Raw genomic sequence first — 24,949 nt, 5'->3', positions numbered from 1 at the left:
AATATATCCAGCCAACAGCGCCCCATGGGCAGCGTCTTGTGACCACTGATGAGGATCTAGAAGATGACCAACTCAAACAGCAGCAATAGATGAGCGATCGTCTCCGACTTTACATCTACAAGGTGGACCAACTAGGTAGGAGTGTCTAATAGAGTGGACAGTGAGTGGACACGGTATTTAAAAACTCCAGCAGCGCTGCTGTGTCTGATCCACTCATACCTGCACAACACACACTAACACACCACCACCATTTCATGAGAATGATCCACTACCTAAATAATACCTGCCCTGTGGTAGTCCTGTGGGGTCCTGACCATTGAAGAACAGGGTGAAAGCAGGTTAAAAAAGATATGTAGAAAAACAGATGGACTACAGTCAGTAATTGTAGAACTACAAAGTGCTTCTATATGGTAAGTGGAGCTGATAAAATAGACAGTGAGTGTAGAAACAAGGAGGTGGTTTTAATGTTATGGCTGATCAGTGTAGTTCTTCCTAGATTTACAATCCTGATTGTTCACAGCCCTCCCATCTTCTATCCTGACAGTTTTTCATTAGGAGTGTTCTGACCTTGTCCTGTACTTTTGGAGCGTTATGAAATGCTACGCTCTCCGTGCGTGTTGGAATTTATTACGACCACATTCCTTTCTGACTTAGAGGTTCTAAGAGGAAGCAGCTTGATCCTGGAAGCACTCCGTCACCGGTGGGGTCAGTTCTGGACGGCTCTTGGTGATTAGGTTTGAGAACCGTAACACGCATCTCTTGAAGCTGTGCTAGGCCAATCAAAGCAAATTCACTCAGCAGATTAGCAAGAATGTGGTGAAGAAAGTGTCCTGTCAAACAGGGTGTTTTGGTCACCATTATTGGCACCCTTGATTACATTTGCAACCTTTAGCAGCTGCTTTTATCCAATACAATTTGACCAACTGAGAGTTAAGTACCTTGCTCAGTGGCCCACAGTAGCAACTTGGCTGCAGTTGGTCTTGAGCCGGCAGCCTTCTGATTACTATTCCAGTACCATATCCACTGAGCTACTGTCAGTCCAGAAAGTGAAGTCAACACATTTCAAACCACTGACTTCAGGTCTTTCTTTGGCTTTTAGTGCTTCAACCCCAGATTGAATCACAGACTTTTGGATCTTCAGACTAACACTCTCCCAATTGAGTCATTTCGGCATCTAAAATTTAGCAATTTGACTACAATGATCAATTAAAGGTTAAGAGTCTTGCTCAGGGGCCCAAAAGTGGCAACTCGGTGGTGGTGGGTCTTTAACTGGCAACTGATTACTAGACCAGTACCTTAACCGCTGAGCTACCACTACCTTCGTTTAGTATAAAAGGCAATATCTTCAAAAATAAGGGAACTTGTAACTTTGTAACATTAGAATATTTGAATAGCATGTCCAAACACATCCAACAACAATTATGACCTGTCAACATACATGCGGTCATTTAAAAAATAAAAATGATGGACAGGATTAAAGGTGTCTTCCTTAATACTTACTTGCACAACCTTTGGCAACAATAAAATCCCCTAAATGTTAACATTGTAGCCATCTGTGAACTTCTTGCACCTTTTAGCTGGTAGTTTATTTCGCTCTATTGCTGCAGTTCTCTCAAACTCTTGAATGTTTGCAGGGTTCCTTTTCCCAATAGCAGATTTGAGCTCTCTCTACAGATTTTTTTATTGGATTGAGATCAGGACTTTTTCCTGGCCAGTTTAAAACTGTGTACTTTTGGACACAAACCTAGTGTTCTAGGTTTGGGAGCACATTTTACTCTAAAATGCTCTAATAATCCTCTGATCCTCTAGTTCCAGAGGCAGTAAAGCAGCCCCAAAACAGTATGGATCCTCCACAATGTTTCACTGTAGATAGGGTGCACCATTCTTTATGGGCTTCAGTTTGTTGTCTATATACATAATGCTTTTATGCATGTCCAAAGAGCTCTAGTTTGGTTTTATCTGTCCATAGAACATTTTCCCAGAAGGATTGTGGTTTGTCTTTGTATGTTTTGGAAAAATGTAGTCGCTCTTATTATGCCTTTATTTTTGTTTTTCTATTTTATTTATGCATTTTCAATATTCATAGTCAATTTGTCTTCCGCTGCTGAGGGATCCCTAATTGCAGCCGAGGTGGGTATATTGCTGTGTCTGCTGGAGGCACTGCCAATTATGCCCGCTAGATGGCGCCCAGCCGACCGGTGGCAACACCGAGTTTCGAACGAGGAGTTCAGAATCTCAGCGCTAATACTCCTCCGATCATCTGGTTCCAGAGGCAGCAAAGCAGCCCCAAAACAGTATGGATCCTCCACAATGTTTCACTGTAGATAGGGTGCACCTTTCTTTATAGGCTTGATTTTGCTGTCTATAAACTTAATGCTGGTTTACATTGCTGAGGAGCTCAAGTTTGGTTTTATCTGTCCATAGAACATTGTTCCCAGAAGGATTGTGGTTTGTTTTGGCAAAATTTAGTCGCTCTTATTATTAATTTCTGTAAGCAGTGGGGTTCTCTTTGGGCTTTGCCAAAAGTACCCTGTTTTGTTCAGTATGATATGGATTGTAACCCTCATTCCAGATGTTTCCAGCTCAGCCTGAAGTCTTTTGGCTGCCTTACTTTGTTTCTTTGCTAAATTTGGAACCATCTTTGGTTGGGATAGGACGTACACATACTCATTGGCTAACTGGTTAATCAATGACATTGTGTGTTATGATTCATGATTGTACTTTTTTAATTGGTTAGAGGTAAAGTGAACTCAAAGAGACATGCAAGAGAACTCCCTTCTACTATGTCCTTGCTTCTAAACTCCCTCATGCTCTTAAGGGGTTTGAAGTCTGACTGATGGAATTTGTCAGAATCAGACTCTGTGGAGATCTAATGACCGACTGGCCCCAGCAGTGGCTCCTACAGTAGTGGAAAATAAAACAACCGAGCGGCTCAGGTTTCCCAGCGGCAGCCTGTTCTCCATTTTGCTGAGTGAAGTGTTGTTAAATTCTAGTTTTTGGAAAGTATAATTGACTTTTTTTTTAGCTATTTTTAGCCACCTACGTGTCCCTTTTTCCATCTGCCAGTCGTGTTTTCATTAGCTGTTTTTATACTATTGCTTTTATTGCTTCAGTCGTGAGTCACATGTGAACTTGCAGTTAAAGACCTAGAGGCAGGGGCTCTGGGAAAGTTGGCAAAGGTTAAAAATCTCATTACATTACATTATAAATTGTATTTCTTTTATACCACTAGTAAACGGTGTCAGATGATGTTTGATCAGGAGCTTCTGTGTTCTTCTATTTATTATTGAGTTCAGGTGTTTTAGTTACACCCAGTTGTGTAATTCTGATCGTGGCAACAAGTTGGCCCATTTTGTTCACACCATATATCTGCCCCTTAATCATAAAGACGTGGTTTGACTAGTTTATGGTACAGGAATTCTTGTGGCTTACTGAACACCTTTGGGAAGAATTGGCTTTGTGAAATCTTGACAGTGCTGCTTCTTAAATGAACCACTTACACTTGGCTGACTTGAGGTTTTGGGTCGGGCCAGTCCGACACGTTGGGAACTGAGAATTGCTACTCAATATCCTCCCAGCGATGGGAAAATGGTTTGAAAGAATTTTGATCATTCTGATTGTGGCAACAGGTTGGCACCTTCTGTTCCATCATAAATCTGCCTTCTGGCTTGACTAGTTTATGGTACATGAATTCTTGTGGCCTGTACAGGACCATGATCCAAAGTCCTACTGAACACCTTTGGGAAGATTTGGCTCTGTGAACTCTTGACAGTGCTGATTTCTTAAATGAACCACTTACACTTAGCTGACTTGAGGTTTAAACCTTGGGTTCAGCCTGTTCGACACAGTGGGAACTGAGGATTGCTACACAGTGTCCTCCTAGTGATGGGAAAATGGGTGTCTTTTAAAAGATGGCTGTTAGGTACACCCATATTGTATTATTTTAGATAATTCTGATTGTTTTAACAGGTTGGCACCTTCTGTTCCATCATAAATCTGCCTTTTAATCATAAAGACGTAGTTTGACTAGTTTATGGTACATGAATTCTTGTGGCCTGTACTGGACCATGATCTAAAGCCCTACTGAACACCTTTGGGAGTGCTGATTCTCAAATGAACCACTTACACTTGGCTGACTTGAGGTTTAAACTTTGGGTTTGGCCTGTTTGACACATTGGGAACTGAGGATTGCTTTGGGAAAATGGGTGTCTTTCATAAGATGCCTGTTATTTACACAATGCCTCTTTTATTGTTTAAAATGTTATGTGGATATTTATATTGTTTATTATCATTTCCAAATGCAGCTGCTTTATTGGCTCTTTGGTGCCACATTTGATTTCAATTGTAGCTGCCATTATACTGACAGGCCACTTCTTGGATTCTAGAATAGATTGGATACAGATGTTGAGGGACGCTTTCTGCGGTAAAAGAATTGGATCATTTAGGGTGGATAATTGTATCCATGTCACATATTGGTTTGCTCTAGATGTAAGAAAAGAGCTCTTGTAGTGACTGGACTTGTTTCCCAGCTTCTAAAATCAGCTCTTTGTTTTTGTTCCAGGTGTTTAAAGGTGAATTTCAGCTACCTGACTTTCTTAAAGAGCAAACACAGGTATGCTTGATTTGAAAAGGATTACTTTTTTTCTTTTATAATCTTGCTTTAAATATAACAGGGCTGATCTTTATGTTTTATAGAAATATTGGTGCTGCTGATGAGCGCTGGCTTGCAACTATTATTGACATCCTTTTATAATTCTTGACTTTAATGATTCAAAAATTCATCTAACCCTAAACCCTAACCCTAACCCTGTTGCTAAAACGGTTGGGCTTATTTCTTTCGGTCGTTTGTTTAGGGTAAGGGATTGGGATGCTTTTTGACTGTCCAGTGAATATTTGAAATGCTTTCTCACTGATTTCTTGTCTGTCTCACCAGGCATAACATTATGACCACTGAGAGGTGAAGTGAATAACACTGATTATCTCTTCATCACGGCACCTGTTAGTAGGTGGGATATATTAGGCACCAAGTGATCATTTTATCCTCAAAGTTGATGTGTTAGGGATTTGAGCGAGTTTGACAAGGGCCAGATTGTGATGGCTAGACGACTGGGTCGGAGCATCTCCAAAACTGCAGCTCTTGTGGGGTGTTCCCGGTCTGCAGTGGTCAGTATCTATTGGTAGATAGTGGTAAACCAGCGACAGATTTATGGCCGGCCAAGGCTCATCGATGCACGTGGGGAGCGAAGGTTGGCCCGTGTGGTCCGATCCAGCAGACGAGCTACTGTAGCTCAAACTGCTGAAGATGTTAATGCTGGTTTTGATAGAAAGGTGTCAGAATACACAGTTCATTGCAGTTTGTTGCGTATGGGGCGTATGCTGACCCATGTCCACTGCCGAAAGCGTCAACAATAGGCACATGAGCATCGGAACTGGACCACAAAGTAATGGAAGAAGGTGGTCTGGTCTGATGAGTCACTAGGATTCACAAGCTACTTACAGGTGTATAGACAGATTACAAATGTAAATGTACTTTTCTGGCATTCTAAAATTATCCTTTGTCTGTCTCTGTCAGTAAGACTTGACTACCAGGTTACTAGCTGGTTCTGGTATGTAGTTGTTTTAAACAGAACCGACTTTTGATGGGCAATGAGCAATACGTGCAGGATATCACTAGATCAGAAGTTGTTTTTACCATGAGACACTGTGTACATTGAAATGCTTGTGATGAGACAGGTTACCTTGCTGTATAGCGAGAATGCCAAGCTATTTCCGCCAAGTTGCTTAGAGGAGCATAAATCATAGACAAACATTGGCAGCAGAAGAGCTTTATAGTGACTGTTATACTCATCCATAACTGTATGGGTTGGTTCCTCTACCTTACAAGAGCAAGCCAGACTCCTGCAGACAGGATCATTGGAAGTAGTCTGCCAACTTGTCTTGTATGTAGACTTTCCACTGGAGCCAGGCCTGGGGGTAGTGTGCAACTAAGAGCACCCAGTGGCCGGACAGCCCATGTAACCCGGCCAGACTCAGCCCCTAAAAGGTCAAGTCAAGTCAAATTTATTTATTTAAAACTTTTTACAATGAACATTGTCTCAAAGCAACTGTACAGACACCAGGACCAACAGACCAAAAACCCCTATTGAGCAAGCTGAGGGCGACAGTGGGAAGAAAAAACTCCCTTAAAATTACAGGAACAAACCTTGAGAGGAACCACACTCAGCAGGGACCCATCCTTCTTGGGTGGCCTGGAGGATTTACACAAATCATACAAACACAAAATTAAATTGAACTGAAAGTTATAACTAGCAGAAAAATAATTGGAGTTATATATTAGAGTGATAAAGTCCATTGTAAGTTCTGGACATTTTTGGTGCAAACACGCCAGGTTTCCTTCACATCTAGTAGGAGCAGCAGATCGTGTGGACCCACCATACACACGATCCAGGTTAAGGCTGTGGTACAATGCTCTCTAGGCACAGAACAGGGGCGGAAAAGCCCTTGGTGGTATATTAGTAGCCACTGATGTTACATGTTAGTCATGTTATGTTTTAATGTATCTTTATCTGTTTTTCAGCTACAGAAGTCTTCAGAGAAACCAAACCCAAGTTAAGAAGAGAGGAAAAGGAGGGAACACATCTGTAGAAGTAAGTGACCCTTTTATTAACCTGTAGTCACAATAATAATCACAGTACAGCATTTCCACTAGACCCCTGAAGGTGTGCTGTGGTATCTGGCACCAAGATGTTAGCAGCAGATCCTTTAACTCCTCGAAGTTGTGAGGTGGGGCCTCCATGGATTACCTGTTGTGCGTATAATTCAAAAAACAGGGATAATGGAAAATATTTATTAAAAAGTCGCAAATGCTACTGTAGGGCTGGGCGCCTACATAAACAACGATTGGATTGTAGTTCATTCAGGGTGGGAAGCCCTATGGGGACCTCATAACTGATGCAATTACAACCTGTGCTGGCTGATTGATGCCGCCTGCACAGAGACGAGGGATAATAAGTTGATCAGGTTGTGGCTCCCCGTACACAGAGCTGATCCGCATATGAACTCGCCTCGTGCGGGTAAAAAGATGCAGCCGGACGGCAGAAATTTTATGAAATATCATCATCCACCTCACATCATTGTTTTATTTACAAGTATCATTAGTCAGTCTCTGTTGTGTTACAGGGTGAAGCAGAAACAAATCAAGCGGGACCATGGTGGACCCATATAACCCCGCTGGGACCTCCATACTTCCTCAGACATTCACAAGAAAAGACTCTGACCCCGTCTACAAACACGCGTCATTCTCTCAAAGGTCGATGAGCCGGAACCACTATACGGAGAACTTTTGGCCTTCAGTGTTTTACCGTCACAATTGTGGCCTATGAATGTTTTTTTTTGTTTTGTTTCATTCTTGAAATTTTAATTCCATTTTTTTTTTTGGTCACGTAACACCTACCAGACTTTTTCCTAGCGACATAAATCTGTGATTCTGTTATAAGAAAATACAGTGTCTAGCACAGGAAGTATTCAAGGAACGTTAGCTTTTAAAGATGCATTATGTATTTTGATGTTGTTGATTTGATTTTGTTTTATTTTCATGCCTTTGTATTGTGCAATTCCTTGGGCGTCGGTGTACGAGATCTCGTAGCTCGGTGGTCCGAAGCCGGGACTGCGTTTTGTACCATCGTGAACAGGAGTGGAATTTTGTACACAGAACTGTAATAAAAGGATTGTCAGTGTTGAAGGCAGGAGAATGTGCTTGCGATTTTTCCATTGGTGGAAAAATGGTATGCCGAGACATTATGTTTGCGTCGTCTTTTTTGTACCAATGTGTTAAACATCATCACCAGGTCTGTCTTTTTTTGGGTGAAATAAACAGTTAAGCACTGTAGTAGCGTATGTTTATTACTTCAAAATGGATGGGGACTCGAATCTGCGACTTCAGACTCCACTGGGACTCGTTTCAAATGACTTGGACTCGACTCGTGACTTGTGGACAACAAAAGTCAGCAACATTAGTTACGTGTGACAATTATATATATATATATACTAGGGATGTAACGATACACTCTACCCACGACACGATGCGATTCACGATACTGGTTTCACGATACGATTTTTTCCCCAATTTTTTTAAAACTAAAATTGAAGACAAATTATTATTATTTATTATTATTATTATTAAGTTTCCTTTTATTATTTTTCTTAAAAAAAGAAAATAAAAGTGTATTTGTGGTTATCTTTTATTTATCTAAATAATGAATGCCCTTTTATATTTGAGGTAAGTACAAACTATGCAAAACAATTTTGAATTAAGACCAATAGCGCCATTGACGTTCAACAAGGCGAGGTGAATAGCGCCAGCGCCCTCTGCTGTTTAAAGTGAATATCGATTCATTTTACATGTCGAATCGATTTGAATTGTGGAATTTTTGAATCGGTTATTAACTGTATTGTGGTGAATCGTTACATCCCTAATATATACATGATCCGACATCGTTCTGATCGTGTCATTTTCTGCTCTCTAATAACGCTCCGGCCGTCTTAACCCGCAACACACAATGGATAAATGTTCCAGCCAGCTTCCGGCGTAGTGATGGAGCGTCACTCCCTATTTTAAATGGTGGAATACCCTACGTAATGCACTTCACAGTAACAGATGTGAATGGAACGCTCCTACAGAATTGGCGCTAATGATTATAAGAACCGCTTTCTGAACCAGTCAGACCTGATTGTAATTTTAGTAAGAAATGCTGTTATTTGCATTTATTCAGTTTGCAGCGTCACACAGATGATTGTCAATGAAACGCTTGATTGGCTTTCTAACGAGTTCGTGTTTTACTTCACAACCGGGAAAAGTTTGGAGGTTTTTAATTAGAAGCACATTTACAAAATAAATGTAATAGCATCTGGAAGAACATAAGCTAAGGTAAGCAGTATTATGGATTTTTTGCTGTGTTTGGGCGGCTGTGCCGTGATTAGCAATGAAAACAAACCGTCAGTTTACTGGTACCTAGGAAAGTAAAGGCACGAAGTAAAACGGCAAAATACAGTCGCTAATCTGTTGTTTTTTATTTGAAAGTACATATTATTTGTTTGTTTCTACATTACATTTCCAATATATGTTTTGTATATATTATATTGACTCGTGACTTGACTCGGACTCTAGCCTAAAGACTCGTGACTCGACTCGGACTCATATTTTGTGACTTGTGAACATCTCTGCTACAGTGGTACCTTGTAACTCAACGTCCTCAAAACTCAACGCCCTTAATCAAGAAAATTGTACCCTTAAACTCAAAGTTTCCCGGAAACTCAACGTGTTCTGTTTGTTTTCTGAAAATGTATTTGTTTAATTACAAATTAACAGTGAACAGCGGCTTTGTTTAGCGCTTTACTTGAGCAATGCAGTAAGACATCATCAAAGTGTGCATATGAGACGAACCTGCATTTGTGTAAAACTCTGAAAGCATCCACATGTATCTATTTCAGCTTTTATAATATATTTGTGTTATTTTTAGTATATAGGTGTCAAAAACAACCTCATTATTTTATATAAGCCTAAAAGAAACTGATCAGCCATAACATTAAAACCACCTCCTTGTTTCTACACACACTGTCCATTTTATCAGCTCCACTTACCATATAGGAGCACTTTGTGGTTCTACAATTACTGACTGTAGTTCATATGTTTCTCTGCATGCTTTGTAAGCCCCCTTTCATGCTGTTCTTTAATGGTCAGGACCACCACAGAGCAAGTTTTATTTAGGTGGTGGATCATTATCAGCACTGCAGTGACACTGACATGGTGGTGGTGTGTTAGTGTGTGTTGTGCTGGTATGAGTGGATCAGACACAGCAGTGCTGCTGGAGTTTTTAAAAGTGTCCACTCTATTAGACACTCCTACCTAGTTGGTCCACCTTGTAGATGTAAAGTCAGAGACGATCGCTCATCTATTGTTGCTGTTTGAGTTAGACCTTCATCAGTGGTCACAGGACGCTGCCCACGGGGCGCTGTTGGCTGGATGTTTTTGGTTGGTGGACTATTCTCAGTCCAGCAGTGACAGTGAGGTGGTTAAAAACTCCAGCAGCGCTGCTGTGTCTGATCCACTTATACCAGCACAACACACACTAACATACCACCACCATGTCGGTGTCTGTGGGGAACCTGTGGGGGTCCTGACCATTGAAGAACAGGGTGAAAGCAGGTTAAAAAAAGTATGTAGAGAAACAGATGGACTACAGTTATTAATTGTAGAACTACAAAGTGCTTCTATATGGTAAGTGGAGCTGATAAAATGGACAGTGAGTGTAGAAACAAGGAGGTGGTTTTAATGTTATGGCTGATCAGTATACGTGGTTTAATTAATACCAAAGTGGCAGAACAGATGTTTGATAGACACTGACGTCCTTGTGTATAAACACATTTTCCTACTCGAATACATTTAAGACACCGGTTTTAAGAGATCCACATGGATTAGTTTGGGGGAAACACTGAACATATGTTGCTCTTCAACTGAACTTGTATAATTGTGGCTGAAACATGGGACCGTAAACAGACAAAATATTAAACAATCAGCCAGAGATGTATTAACACTGTTGCTAGGCAACTAACCATATTGACATCACACTTAAGTTATTCAGGGTTTGTTGCTACTGATTTAGTTGGCTAGATCTTTTATAATAGTACATTGTTTATCTTTTCTGTTAATTTACCACCCACTATCAGTTGCACTACTCTGACACCCCAACTTGTGTGTGGATTAGGAAAGCAAATGATTTATAAGGAGGATTGTGTCACTATATACAACATAAAACTATGTCTAACTACCCGTCCGTCCGTCTACCTATTATCTGTATATCAATCTGTCTGTCTGTCTGTCTATCTATCTATCTATCTGCCTGTCTGTATGTCTATCTGTATATCCATTTGTCTGTCTGGCTATCTGTCTGTCTATCTGTATATCTATCTGTCTGTCTAGCTGTCTGTCTGTCTGTCTATATATCTGTATATCCATCTACTTATCTGTCTGTCTGTCCGTCCATCTATCTGTCTGTCTATCTATATGTCTGTCTGTCTATCTATATATCCATTTACCTATCTGTCTGTCTGTCTATCTATCTGTCTGTCTATCTATCTGTTTGTCTATCTATATGTCTAGTTGTCTATCTGTATATCCATCTATCTGTCTTTCTATCTCTCTGTCTGTCTGTCTATCTGTATATCCATCTATCTGTCTGTCTATCTGTATATCTATCTGTCTGTGTGTCTGTCTATCTGTCTATCTGTATATTCATCTGTATGTCTATCTGTCTGTCTGTATATCTGTCTGTCTGTGTCTATCTGTACATCCATCTATCTGTCTGTCTATCTGTATATCCATCTATCTGTCTGTCTATCTGTATATCCATCTTTCTGTCTCTGTCTGTATATCTGTCTGTCTGTGTCTATCTGTACATCCATCTATCTGTCTGTCTATCTGTATATCCATCTATCTGTCCGTCTGTCTATCTATCTTATAAACCATCCGTCTGTCTATCTATCTATCTATCTATCTATCTATCTATCTATCTATCTATCTATCTATCTATCTATCTATCTATCTATCTGTCTATCTATCTGTCTGTGTATCCATATATTTGTCTGTCTGTCTATCTATCTTTCTGTCTGTCTGTCAATCTATATGTCTATCTATTTTTATCTGTTTATCTATCTGTTTATCTGTCTGTCTGTCTATCTATTTGTATACCATTATATCTGTCTGTCTGTCTGTCTAGCTATCTAATCTTTATACAATTGATGTATTACACCTGATAGCAATTGAGCATGAAACACATGAATATAATAATTAGAAGGGGTGTTACAATACTTTTCACCATATAGTGTATGATGCTTGAACCTACCTGAATATCACTCCATTTAAAAGAATATTACTCATGTTCATAATAATTCATTTATTTAATTCATAGTTGAACATGGAGTATTGGAGATTCTTTCTGTGTGTGGCATGTTCTCCCTGTGTTTGCTTGGCTTCCCTCCAGATGATCTGGTTTCCTCCCACAGTCCAAAGACATGCAGTCAGGTTAACTGGAGATGCTAAAGTCTGCCTAGGTGTGTGTGTTTGCCCTGTGATGTACTGGTGACCTGTCTGGGGTGTTTTCTTCTTTTCCTCAGTGAATTGTACCCATTAAGACCCTGGTAAAACAGACAATGAATGAATGACTGAATATTTTAACAGGATTTTAAGATACACTGTTTAATACCATAAAATAAGAGACTTAAAACTGCATCTAAAAAATTGCGATCATATAAATAATATAGCTGCACAGAAACCATCGTGCTTGGTTTTATAATCCTGGGTGGCTTAAAAAATTTAATTTATCACCAAAATCATTTCCAAGAAAAACTGGAGAATCATGATTCCATCGTCATGGTTTCTGATTCACAGCTATTTCTGGCTCACATTACTAGAACCCAAAGCAACAGCATAAACATGGTCGAGCATTAAAATGTTTCTGCTTACTCAGGGGAACATAAAATATGAATGGAAATTTACTTCTGTTAGTTTAATCTTGTATGAATTTCTAGGAGTGATACAATTGTGGTACTAAAGGATAATGCAGTGTTCCTTACATTGATTTTTATTTGATTGCAGACAGGATGAACCAAGATATTTCATGTTTTGTCTGCTCAACTTCATTTCATTTGGTAATATACCTCTATTCCTGCATTTCAGGCCTGCAACACATTCCAAAAAAGTTGGGACAGGGGCAATTTAGAACTAGAGGTGAAAAAACTAAATAATGATGTGATTCCAAACAGGTGCTTGTAATCATGGTTTGGTACAAAAGCAGCATCCAGGAAAGGCTGAGTCTTTGATGAGCAAAGATGATCAGAGGATCTCCAGCTTGTCAACAAATGCATGAAAAAAATATTGAAATGTTTAAAAACAATGTACCTCAAAGAAAAATTGGAAGGATTTGCATATTTCTCCCTCTACAGTGCATAATATCATTAAACGATTCAAGGAATCTGAAGGAATTTCAGTGTGTAAAGCCACTTAAAACTTTACTGTGCAAAAAAGAAGCCTTATGTTAACCATGTCCAGAAGCGGCGTCGACTTCTCTGGGCTTTGAGGCATCTAGGATGGACCATCACACAGTGGAAACATGTATTGTGATCAGATGAATCAGCGTTTCAGGTCTTTTTTGGAAAAAATGGACGCCGTGTGCTCCGGACCAAAGACGAAAAGGACCATCCAGACTGTTATCAGGAACAAGTCCAAAAGCCAGGGTCTGTCATGGTATGGGGCTGTGTCAGTGCCCTTAGCAAAGGTCATTTACACTTCTGTGATGGCAGCATTAATGCAGAAAAGTACATTGAGATCTCAGAGCAACATGTGACATGTGCTGCCTTCAAGACGTCATCTTTTCCAGGGACGTCCATGCATTTTTCAACAAGACGATGCAAAAACCACATGCTGCACACATTACAAAGACATGGCTGCGGAAGAAAAGGGTACGGGTACTGGACTGGCCTGCCTGCAGTCCTGTCCTGTCCCTAATAGAGAATGTGTTGAGACCCTGTACTGGTGCACATCTTAAGACATGTTTGCAGGAAGAATGGGACAAAATAAAAGCTGAAACACTAAATCACTTGGTATCCTCTGTGCCAAAACGTCATTTAAGTGTGGTGAAAAGGAATGGCAAGATTACAAAGTGGTAAATGCTTTACTGTCCCAACATTTTTTGGAATGTGTTGCAGGCCTGAAATGCAGGAATGGATGTTTACTAATAAATGAAATGAAGTTGACCAGATAAAACAATGAAATATCTCAGGTTCATCCTGTCTGCAATGAAGTAAAAGTCAAAGTAAATGTAAGAAACTACTGTCCCATTTTTTTTTCTCATTTGGGGTTGTATTATTAATTAAATAATAAATATAGGTACTTTTTATAATGATAAATTAAACGTAAACGATAAAACTAACATCATACGTTGCTAAATCTATCTTTGAAGCTTATATAATATTTTACACTAACGTTTTTGGTTTATTTATTTGACCGTTACTCCCCCTAGTGGTGGATTTAGCAAAAAGCGTCTGAGTTTCTAGAACCTTCTGACTCGGGAGACACTCTAAATTCGTGGCTTGAGAGCTACTATTTCAGTCGACAGGTCATTGGCCTAATCATAATTAGAAAAAGCTTTGTAGCTTTTTTAAATAGGCTTGAGTTGCCTATATTGATATTTAGTATTATAGAGCAAGCAACTGAAAAATCACACTAACCTTATTGTGACGATTTACACTGAATGGTCAGCCAGGTTTATATAGTCTGGACCAGAGATGTTCACAAGTCACAAAATACGAGTCCGAGTCAGGTCATGAGTTAACATAATCTACACAAAACACATAACCGCTGCTTACCTTAGCTTATGTTCTTCCAGATGCTATTAAATTTATAACTGTGTGTCCCATTAGGAACAGAATCTGTTATTTTGTAAATGTGCTTCTAATTAAAAACCTCCAAACTTTTCCCGGTTGTGAAGTAAAACACGAACTCGTTAGAAAGCCAATCAAGCGTTTCATTGACACATCATCTGTGTGACGCAAACTGAATAAATGCAAATAACAGCATTTCTTACTAACAATTGAAATGAGAAGGTCTGACTGGTTCAAAAAGCGTTTTTTTTTTCAATCATTAGCGCCTATTCTGTAGAAGCGTTCTATTCACATTATCTGTTACTGTAAAGTGTACTATGTAGGGTATTCCACCATTTTAAGTAGGGAGCGACGCTTCATCACTTCGACGGAAGCTGGAACATTTACCCATTGAGTGCCCATTAGTACATAACTAATGTTGCTGACTTTTGTTTTCCACAAGTCCTTTTTTGCGAGTCACGAGTCGAGTTCGAGTCATTTGAAACGAGTCCGAGTCGAGTCTGAAGTCGCTGTGTGTGCGACTTACGTGCGACTCGAGTCCCCATCTCTGGTCTGGACGGTAGCTGCTGATGCCAATTCTCAAGCAGCTTCCAAGCGTTCATCAGTAAGGGTGGACCGATATTTAGACGTAACTAACGCTGATTCACACAAGTAGGTTGATCCAAAAACGCTGTCAAATATATGGCACATTTTCTTATGTTAGACTTCATATAAATGTCTGATTGTAGAGTTAAAATTTCTGTATGTAACATGAGGTCTGAATATTCTCCATCAGCTTCTTCTATGTATGAATGAAACAGCCGTCTCCACAGTGGTCTTGCCCGAATCGAAGCGTTTTTGGTTTCTTTGTGCTTGGTTGTGCACTCATCTTCACAGACAGTGTAGGTTACAAAAGGAAAAAAGCAAAAATGGCGCAAACTGGCTACTGATGAAGAAAAACTTTATAGATTAGCGGTGCTTTAGGTGGGCTGAGGTGTAGCTATGGTAACAAATTGCAAATTGTTGCCACATTTAATGTCAATCACTTTGACCTGTTTGAATGAGGCGCGATCTACCAGTCAGTAACACAGTGCACGCTGGTAGGTCGCGCCTCATTCAAACAGGTGAAAGTGATTGACATTAAATGTGGCAACAATCGATGTACAGTAGACCCTTGACTTACGAATTTAATTGGTTCCGAAGGGATGTTCTTAATTCAAAGTGTTTGTTAGTTAAACCTATTTTTCCTATAAGAAATCATGTAAATAGAATTAATCAGTTCCAGACCTCCCAAACCCCCCCCCCTTACCTAACCTTTCTAATGTCTTAAATGGTCTTTTTAGTTATAAATAGAACTATATTTTCCCTTAATCCTAAATTATAGAATAGACATTACTCTAATAAACAATAATAAACAACAATACACAGTAGTACTGTACTGCACATCAAAAACACACATCACATTTCAGTACAGTACGTGTGCTGTACCATACACCATAATATATATATTTAATATTTTTTTTTTTTTATAAAATGTATCTACCAGAAACAACAATAACTCTCATATTTCTCTATTATTTCCTTCTTTATTTCAATAGTGTTGTATTTTGTAGGTGTAATTGCACGAAAGAAAGAATACTTTACTGAGCCGAATTCCTTCTTCTCTCTCACTCACTGTCCCCTCTGTCTGATACACAGTGACAGCTACTGGCAGGAGTAATTATACAACAACCAGTCTCACCACTAAGCTTTCTCTGCACCTTATTTGGGGCCATTTTAATATAGAATTTTACAAAATATAAAGAAAACACAGCAAAAAAAACTCTGGCCAGCTGTCGCTCACTGTATATAGAGAGAGAGAGAGAGACGGTCGGAGTCAACTTGTTCGTGACGTCACGTGTTTCACGAATTTCGGTTCGTAATGCAAAATTTGTTCGTACGTTAAGTTGAAAAAGGTCGCTCGTAACCGGAAATGTTCGTACGGTAAACGGTTCGTAACTCAAGGGTCTACTGTATTGGGCACTCCTGCTCTAAATAGACACACCAAGATTCTACAAGTTTAGTTTGACTGTTTAAAAAGCATGTATTTTTGACAGATAAAACTCGATCATATGAAAATATGTAACACCATTTTTCAGCAATACATACATTCAAGGTAAATGATACATCCATTACAATACATACCTAAGCATCGAGAGTTTGGCATTCAAACTAAATATATTAATATTTATTTCAAAGTAGCATTCAGGGTACAACATTAATAAGGACTATAACAGTCAACATTACAGTAACAAAGCTTTCGAATTTACATTCGAATTGTACAGTTCTCTTCATACGCAGGGTTCTTTTTAAAGCAAATTTCTACAACCACGGTAAAAAATTAGAGTTAAAAATACAGGTGCCTTTATAGCCCTCTGCTCTGAGAACTGCGGGCCTTTTGTTTTCTTTTGGTATTTACACTACAGTAGCAGGACATAGGAAAAGATTAATACATGAAATGTTTCACAGTAAAAATCTTTCGTACAACAGTCTTTGAGTTATGCTCGGAAATCGCACAACTTTACACCACTACGGACAATGTCATCATGGAGGCTTTGGTACTCAAGCTCCTGTTGGAAGTAATCGTTCGAAGGGCTCGTAACGTCCCTCGCGCATACTAAACCGAAGACGACTGATCGGCGGGGATGTATTGAGGCACAGAGATTAGAGCGCCACTAGGAAAGTTCCAGACTTATGCTACCTGCAGATAGATCTACACAGGTGAATCTAAAGGGAGTTTGTTTTGTCAGTGGAGAGGTGGAATTAGGCAGCAATAGATCAGGATAGGGGAAGACTTTTGGGGAGATCTGAGAGACTTTAAGGAGTGAAAGACACCGATCAGCCATAACATTAAAAACACCTCCTTGTTTTTTACACTCCCTGTCCATTTTTTTAGCTCCACTTACCATATAGAAGCACTTTGTAGTTCTACAATTACTGACTGTGGTCCATCTGTTTCTCTGCATGCTTTGTTAGCCCCCTTTCATGCTGTTCTTCAATGGTCAGGACTCTTCCAGGACCACTAAAGAGCAGGTATTATTTAGGTGGTGGGTCATTCTCAGTGCTGCAGTGACACTGACATGGTGGTGGTGTGTTAGTGTGTGTTGTGCTGGTATGAGTGGATCAGACACAGCAGTGCTGCTGGAATTTTTAAACACCTCACTGTCACTGCTGGACTGAGAATAGTCCACCAACCCAAAAATATCCAGCCAACAGCACCCTGTGGGCAGCGTCCTGTGACCACTGATGAAGGTCTAGAAGATGACCAACTCAAACAGCAGCAATAGATGAACGATCATCTCTGACTTTACATCTACAAGGTGGACCAACTAGGTAGGAGTGTCTAATAGAGTGGACAGTGAGTGGACACGGTATTTAAAAACTCCGCTCATACCAGCACAACACACACTAACACACTGCAGTGCTGAGAATGATCCACCACATAAATAATACCTGCTCTGTAGTGGTCCTGTGGGGGTCTTGATCATTGAAGAACAGGGTGAAAGCAGGTTTAAAAAGTATGTAAAGAAACAGATGGACTACAGTCAGTAATTGTAGAACTACAAAGTGCTTCTATATGGTAAGTGGAGCTGATCAAATGGACAGTGAGTGTAAAAACAAGGAGGTGGTTTTAATGTTGTGGCTGATCGGTGTATACAGTCAAGCCGGAAAGTCTACACACCCCTTTCACCTTCTCCACGTTTTATTACGGTACTATACTAGACTACTAGACTACACTAGACTAAAGTGTGCACACCCTTTGATACGACACCCAAAAGTCAGCTGAGGTGCACTGATTCTGCTCGAGATGGTTCTACAATTTAATCGGAGTCCACCTGTGGTAAATTCAATTGATTGGACATGATTGGGGATTGCCAAGACCTGCCTATATAAGGTCCCACAGTCGACGGTGCATATCAGAGCAAACTCCAAACCATGGGGTCAAAGGAATGACCTGCAGACCTCAGAAACAGGATTGTGTCTAGGCACAGATCTGGAGAAGGGTACAGAAACATTGCTGCAGCTTTGCAGGTCCCAAAGAGCACAGTGGACACCATCATTCATAAATGTAAGAAGTTTGGAACCACCAAAAATCTTCCTAGGATTGGCCGCCCGGCCAAACTGAGCCATCGGGGAAGACGGGCCTTGGCCAGGGAGGTGAGCAGGAACCCGAGGGTCACTCAGACAGAGCTCCAGTGTATCCTTGTGGAGATGGGAGAACCTATCAGAAGATCAACCATCCAGGCAGCACTCCACAAATCACGCCTTTATGGTAGAGTGGCCAGACGGAAGCCACTCCTTAGTAACAGGCACATGACAGCCCGCTTGGAGTTTGCCAAAAGGCACCTAGAGGACTCTCAAACCATAAGATAATGAAACCAAAATTGAACTTTTTGGCCTGAATACCAAGCGTTACGTCTGGAGGAAACCAGGCACCGCTCATCACCTGTAAAGCATGGCGGTGGTAGCATCATCATGATGTGGGGATGTTTTTCAGCAGCAGGACCGGGGCGACTAGTCCTGATAGAGGGAATGATGAATGCAGCTAAGTACCCCGAGATCCTAGAAGAAAACCTGCTCCAGAGCGCTCTGGACCTAAGACTGGGGTGAAGGTTTACCTTCCAACATGACAATGACCCGAAGCATACAGCCAAGAGGACAAAGGAGTGGCTTCGGAGAAAGCCCAGCCAGAGCCCAGACCTGAATCCAATCGAACATATGACGGAGCTTGTAAGGATATGCCAAGAGGAATGGGCGAAAATGTCCAGAAACAAGTGTGCCAAGCTCGTAGCTTCTTTCCCAAGACATTGCTGCCAAAGGTGCATCAACCAAGTATTAGGCTAAGGGTGTGTACAGATATGTAACTCAATCTATTATAGAATGAGTCTGTAACGTAATGAAACGAGGAGAAGGCGAAAGAGGTGTGCAGACTCTCCGGCTTGACTGATTCATAAAGCCATGCACTATCCCTGATGTGGCACACTAAGAGGTACTGTAACATTGCACTCTTTACATGGCTTACAGCCATTACATGGAAGTAGCTCGCCTCCGTGTCCCAACACCAATCTTATCTAGGGGCATACAGGCCTTTCCAATGCCCGACTCCCCTCATAAAGGCAGTAAGGATTCTGGGCATCACACTTCTTTTTCTCTCTGCTTGGAATGCTGGGCATTTCTGCCATCTACTGAGGAATGTATCAAAGTGCAAATGTAGCAATACAGGTTGTAAATGAAGGCAACATCTTTATCAGCAACCATCAGAAAGGCTAAATAATTAACACAAGGCCATGGCGTTTGAATACTATGACAAGGTCATATAATTGGCACAGTCCTTTTGGTCACAAATGAACGCTTGAATGACTATTCGTGGCTTAGTTTAATTAAATTCTGCTTATTTAGCAGTACTGTAATGTCTGCCATGTGATAAATATATGATCAGACAATATGTGCTCAAGGGTACTGGTGCCATCTCAACAATAGGTGAAGAATACTTCCTTTACATTTGGCAGAGATGAGCAGTCATTTGTAAAATCATTTGTGGAATCTTGTTGGCCGTTACAAGAGTGTTTTTTTTACCGGATGCATGTTTACAGGCTTAAAAAAACTTAAAATACCTTAGTCACAGTGTGCTCAGATCCCACAAGCATGCAGACAACTCCAAGGGCTTACACAACGGCATTCCATTAGGCGAAGGATACAGAAATAGGACCCTCAGACGAACGGCGGGTCCCGGACAGCCTCATCGCTTTACCCTAGGCAGTCCTAGAGAGCAAGTATGCTCTCCTTCCCTTTGTCTTTTTCTGCGCAGGGAGCCGAGTGGGTCGACGGGAAAGGTAGGCGTAGGAAACGGGGAAGGAGCCAGAAGTGGGTTTCGGCCGGTCGCTTGTTTGTGCTCACTTGTTCTCGATGAGCGTCTGCACTTTGTAAACCAGCTCGCGCGCTATCCTCAGGATGTGCTGGACGTCGTGGCGCTCGGCCATTTCTGTAAGACAGAGCAGGATTCATGCGGTTGATATGTTAGTAAGCACCAACTCAACTTCATTTCATTTATTAATAAATATCCATTCCTGCATTTCAGGCCTGCAACACATTCCAAAAAAAGTTGGGACAGTAAAGCGTTTACCACTTTGTAATGTTGCCGTTCCTTTTCACCACACATTCTCTATTGGGGACAGGTCAGGACTGCAGGCAGGCCAGTCCAGTACCCATACTCTTTCCTTCCACAGCCATGCTTTTGTAATGTGTGCAGCATGTGGTTTTGCATCGTCTTGTTGAAAAATGGAAAAGATGACGTCTTGAAGGCAGCACATGTTGCTCTAAGATCTCAATGTACTTTTCTGCATTAATGCTGCCATCACAGAAGTGTAAATGACCTTTGCCAAGGGCACTGACACAGCCCCATACCATGACAGACCCTGACTTTTGGACTTAACAGTCTGGACGGTCCTTTTCATCTTTGGTCCGGAGCACATGGCATCTATTTTTTTTCCAAAGTGGCCACAATACATGTTTTCACTGTGTGATGGTCCATCCTAGATGCCTGTGAGCCCAGAGAAGTCGACGCCGCTTCTGGACGGGGTTAACATAAGGCTTCTTTTTTGCACTGTAAAGTTTTAAGTGGTATTTGTGCATGTAACTCTGTATTGTAGTGCTTGACAAAGGTTTGCTAAAGTAATCCCTCACCCATGTGGTTATATCAGCTATTGTTAAGTGGTGGTTCTTAATGCAGTGCCGCCTGAGGGGTCGAAGATCACAGGCATTCAGCTTAAGCTTGCACTTTTGGCCTTTACGTACTGAAATTGCTCCTGATTCCTTGAATCGGTAATGATATTATGCACTGTAGAGGGAGAAATATGCAAATCCCTTCCAATCTTTCTTTGAGGTACATTGTTTTTAAACATTTCAATCATTTTCTCACACATTTGGTGACAAACTGGAGATCCTCTGATCATCTTTGCTCATCAAAGACTCATTATTTAGTTTTTTCACCTCATTACTAGCCCTAAATCGCCCCCGTCCCGACTTCTTTAGGAATGTGTTGCAGGCCTGAAATGCAGGCTGTCTAATTACCATTGAAGAACTTGATGATGTCCGTGAAGTCCATGTTGTTGTCCCGGATGATCTCCCGGTACACCTCCACCAGAGCCAGCGCAATAAATAGCACAAAGTGTTTGGAGGAGATGTAGGGTGCCACCCAGATGACTTCCCACACTGCAAAAACATCCTCATAGAGCAGCTCTAAGACACAAAAACATACATAAACATAAGCAACGGTCCAAAAAGAAATAAGAAGAGATGCCTAATTTGCTGTAGTATGCCAGTCCTGCCATACCCCTCTTGAAGTCCAGTAGGAACCAGCGGTAGCAGAAGTAGAAGTGAGTGTAATCTCCATTCTGGTGCATCAGCTCAAACAGCTCGGAGTCAAGGATCTACAAAGACAAAGACAGCTCATGAGTAATAATATGTGAGTGTTAAGCCAAATGGTCATGTGACAAGTGAGAAGACGGACGAACCTGTATCAGGGACCTCATATTGGAAAAATGGGTGTCCATGGCTCCTCCGTTGGGGAAGTTCTGACTCATTCTCTTCATTAGCTGTGTGAAACAGCTGTAAGCAAGGCACTCTAAGAGGAGCCAGAACGCATGGAGACGTCAATAAATAAAAAATAATTATAATGCTTATTTTAGTGCTTAATTAATTGTTTTTTGATCATATGACCTCTTTCCTAATATTGTGTTGGACCCCTTTTGCTGGCAAAACAGCCCTGACCCGTCAAGGCATGGACTCCACTAGACCCCTGAAGGTGTGCTGTGGTATCTGGCACCAAGATGTTACCAGCAGAATTTGGAGGCAAACTCGTTGTTGTGCTCCTCAAACCATTCCAGAACCATTTTTGCTTTGTGGCAGGGCGCATTATCCTGCTGAGAGAGGCCACAGCCATCAAGGAATACCGTTTCCATATAAGGGTGTACATGGTCTGCAACAATGCTTAGGTAGGTGGTACGTGTCAAAGTAACATCCACATGGATGGCAGGACCCAAGGTTTCCCAGCAGAACATTACCCAAAGCATCATACTGCCTCCCCCGGCTTGCCTTCTTCCCATAGTGCATCCTAGTGCCATGTGCTCCCCAGGTAAGCGACGCACACACACCCGGTGATGTAAAAGAAACCGTGATTCATCAGACCAGGCCACCTTCTTCCATTGTTCCGTGGTCCAGATGCTCACGTGCCCATTGTTGGCACTTTCGGCAGTGGACAGGGGTCAGCATGGGCACCCTGACTGGTCTGCGGCTATGCAGCCCCATACGCAACAAACTGTGATGTACTGTTTATTCTCACACCTTTCAGCAATTTGAGCTATAGTAGCTCTGTTGGATCGGACCACACGGGCCAGCCTTCGCTCCCCATGTGCATCAGTGAGCCTTGGCCACCCATGACCCTGTCGCTGGTTTACCACTGTTCCTTCTTTGGACCACTTTTCATAGATGCTGACCACCACAAGAGCTGTATTTTTGGAGATGCTCTGACCCAGGTCGTCTAGTCATCACAATTTGGCCCTTGTGTAACCCATCAACTCTGAGGATAAAATGTTCACTTGGTGCCTAATATATCCCACCCACTAACAGGTGCCGTGATGAAGAGATAATCAGTGTTATGCCTGGTCAGTGTACATGTGGCCTATTCTACAGCACATCTAGTGTAGATCTGATTCTTACCGTCATCCAAAATGACCATCAGGGGGGCTAGGAGGTCACACATGCCCTGCACATAGCCTACCTCTAGGTGCTCCCACACATAACTGAAAAGGAAAAAAAGAGGGACTTTTAAGACTAAGTAAAATAAAGACAAATTTTAAGGAAATTAAGAAAATTCACAGATGGATGTTTGTCTCACCTGCACATGATGTTTCTCAGTTTCTCCAGGTTGCTGGTGGTGAAGTAGTAATAGTTGCGGTCGCATCGTGCGACATCCTTGTCTATTCTGTGTAAATTCAGAGCCACTGTGTCCAAAAGCTCAATCTGCTCAGTAAAGAATAGATGATTAAATAATATATTAATGGCTAAAACAATCCAGAATGATACATTTACATGTTTGATGCTTTAATGAACCAAAGTACATTGGTAGTTAACAGTACATTGTCTAAGCATTTGAGGGTTAGACTAAAATCTATCTATATACCTAAAAACCTACCTACCTACCTACCTACCTGCCTATCTATCTATCTATCTACAGTGTATCACAAAAGTGAGTACACCCCTCACATTTCTGCAAATATTTCATTATATCTTTTCATGGGACAACACTATAGACATGAAACTTGGATATAACTTAGAGTAGTCAGTGTACAGCTTGTATAGCAGTGTAGATTTACTGTCTTCTGATAATAACTCAACACACAGCCATTAATGTCTAAATGGCTGGCAACATAAGTGAGTACACCCCACAGTGAACATGTCCAAATTGTGCCCAAAGTGTCAATATTTTGTGTGACCACCATTATTATCCAGCACTGCCTTAACCCTCCTGGGCATGGAATTCACCAGAGCTGCACAGGTTGCTACTGGAATCCTCTTCCACTCCTCCATGATGACATCACGGAGCTGGTGGATGTTAGACACCTTGAACTCCTCCACCTTCCACTTGAGGATGCGCCACAGGTGCTCAATTGGTTTTAGTCCATCACCTTTACCTTTAGCTTCCTCAGCAAGGCAGTTGTCATCTTGGAGGTTGTGTTTGGGGTCGTTATCCTGTTGGAAAACTGCCATGAGGCCCAGTTTTCGAAGGGAGGGGATCATGCTCTGTTTCAGAATGTCACAGTACATGTTGGAATTCATGTTTCCCTCAATGAACTGCAGCTCCCCAGTGCCAGCAACACTCATGCAGCACAAGACCATGATGCTACCACCACCATGCTTGACTGTAGGCAAGATACAGTTGTCTTGATACTTCTCACCAGGGCGCCGCCACACATGCTGGACACCATCTGAGCCAAACAAGTTTATCTTGGTCTCGTCAGACCACAGGGCATTCCAGTAATCCATGTTCTTGGACTGCTTGTTTTCAGCAAACTGTTTGCTGGCTTTCTTGTGCGTCAGCTTCCTTTTGGGATGACGACCATGCAGACCGAGTTGATGCAGTGTGCGGCGTATGGTCTGAGCACTGACAGGCTGACCTCCCACGTCTTCAACCTCTGCAGCAATGCTGGCAGCACTCATGTGTCTATTTTTTAAAGCCAACCTCTGGATATGACGCCGAACACGTGGACTCAACTTCTTTGGTCGACCCTGGCAAGGCCTGTTCCGAGTGGAACCTGTCCTGGAAAACCGCTGTATGACCTTGGCCACCATGCTGTAGCTCAGTTTCAGGGTGTTAGCAATCTTCTTATAGCTCAGGCCATCTTTGTGGAGAGCAACAATTCTATTTCTCACATCCTCAGAGAGTTCTTTGCCATGAGGTGCCATGTTGAATATCCAGTGGCCAGTATGAGAGAAT

General features: G+C 41.4%; 2 protein-coding genes across 6 annotated transcripts in view; one reads left to right on the top strand and one right to left on the bottom strand.

Moving 5' to 3' along the window:
- The window catches only part of tpst1 (tyrosylprotein sulfotransferase 1), a 69,989-nt gene extending 62,101 nt beyond the window's left edge, over nt 1-7,888 (top strand). For 3 of the 4 annotated variants that reach the window (XM_063016358.1, XM_063016360.1, XM_063016359.1), the window contains exons 4-6: nt 4,562-4,612; nt 6,578-6,647; nt 7,180-7,888. In XM_063016358.1, coding sequence (XP_062872428.1) covers nt 4,562-4,612; nt 6,578-6,613 — 87 coding nt within the window. In that variant the 3' untranslated portion in view covers nt 6,614-6,647; nt 7,180-7,888. The remainder of the gene's footprint in view (nt 1-4,561; nt 4,613-6,577; nt 6,648-7,179) is intronic. The other variant, XM_063016361.1, reaches the window with a different exon arrangement.
- Nucleotides 7,889-20,110: 12,222 nt separating this feature from the next.
- The window catches only part of sgsm2 (small G protein signaling modulator 2), an 85,909-nt gene continuing 81,070 nt past the window's right edge, over nt 20,111-24,949 (bottom strand). For both annotated transcript variants that reach the window (XM_063016370.1, XM_063016369.1), the window contains 6 exons: nt 23,351-23,475; nt 23,173-23,255; nt 21,969-22,078; nt 21,788-21,884; nt 21,526-21,693; nt 20,111-20,437 (listed from right to left, as the gene is read on the bottom strand). In XM_063016370.1, the coding sequence (XP_062872440.1) occupies nt 20,349-20,437; nt 21,526-21,693; nt 21,788-21,884; nt 21,969-22,078; nt 23,173-23,255; nt 23,351-23,475 (672 nt within the window). In that variant the 3' untranslated portion in view covers nt 20,111-20,348. The remainder of the gene's footprint in view (nt 20,438-21,525; nt 21,694-21,787; nt 21,885-21,968; nt 22,079-23,172; nt 23,256-23,350; nt 23,476-24,949) is intronic.

The sequence above is a fragment of the Trichomycterus rosablanca genome, chromosome 20 (assembly GCF_030014385.1).
Source record: "Trichomycterus rosablanca isolate fTriRos1 chromosome 20, fTriRos1.hap1, whole genome shotgun sequence".
Lineage (NCBI taxonomy): Eukaryota > Metazoa > Chordata > Actinopteri > Siluriformes > Trichomycteridae > Trichomycterus > Trichomycterus rosablanca.
The sequence above is the reverse complement of the archived record's forward strand: the minus strand, read 5'-3'. Positions and strand labels throughout refer to the sequence as shown.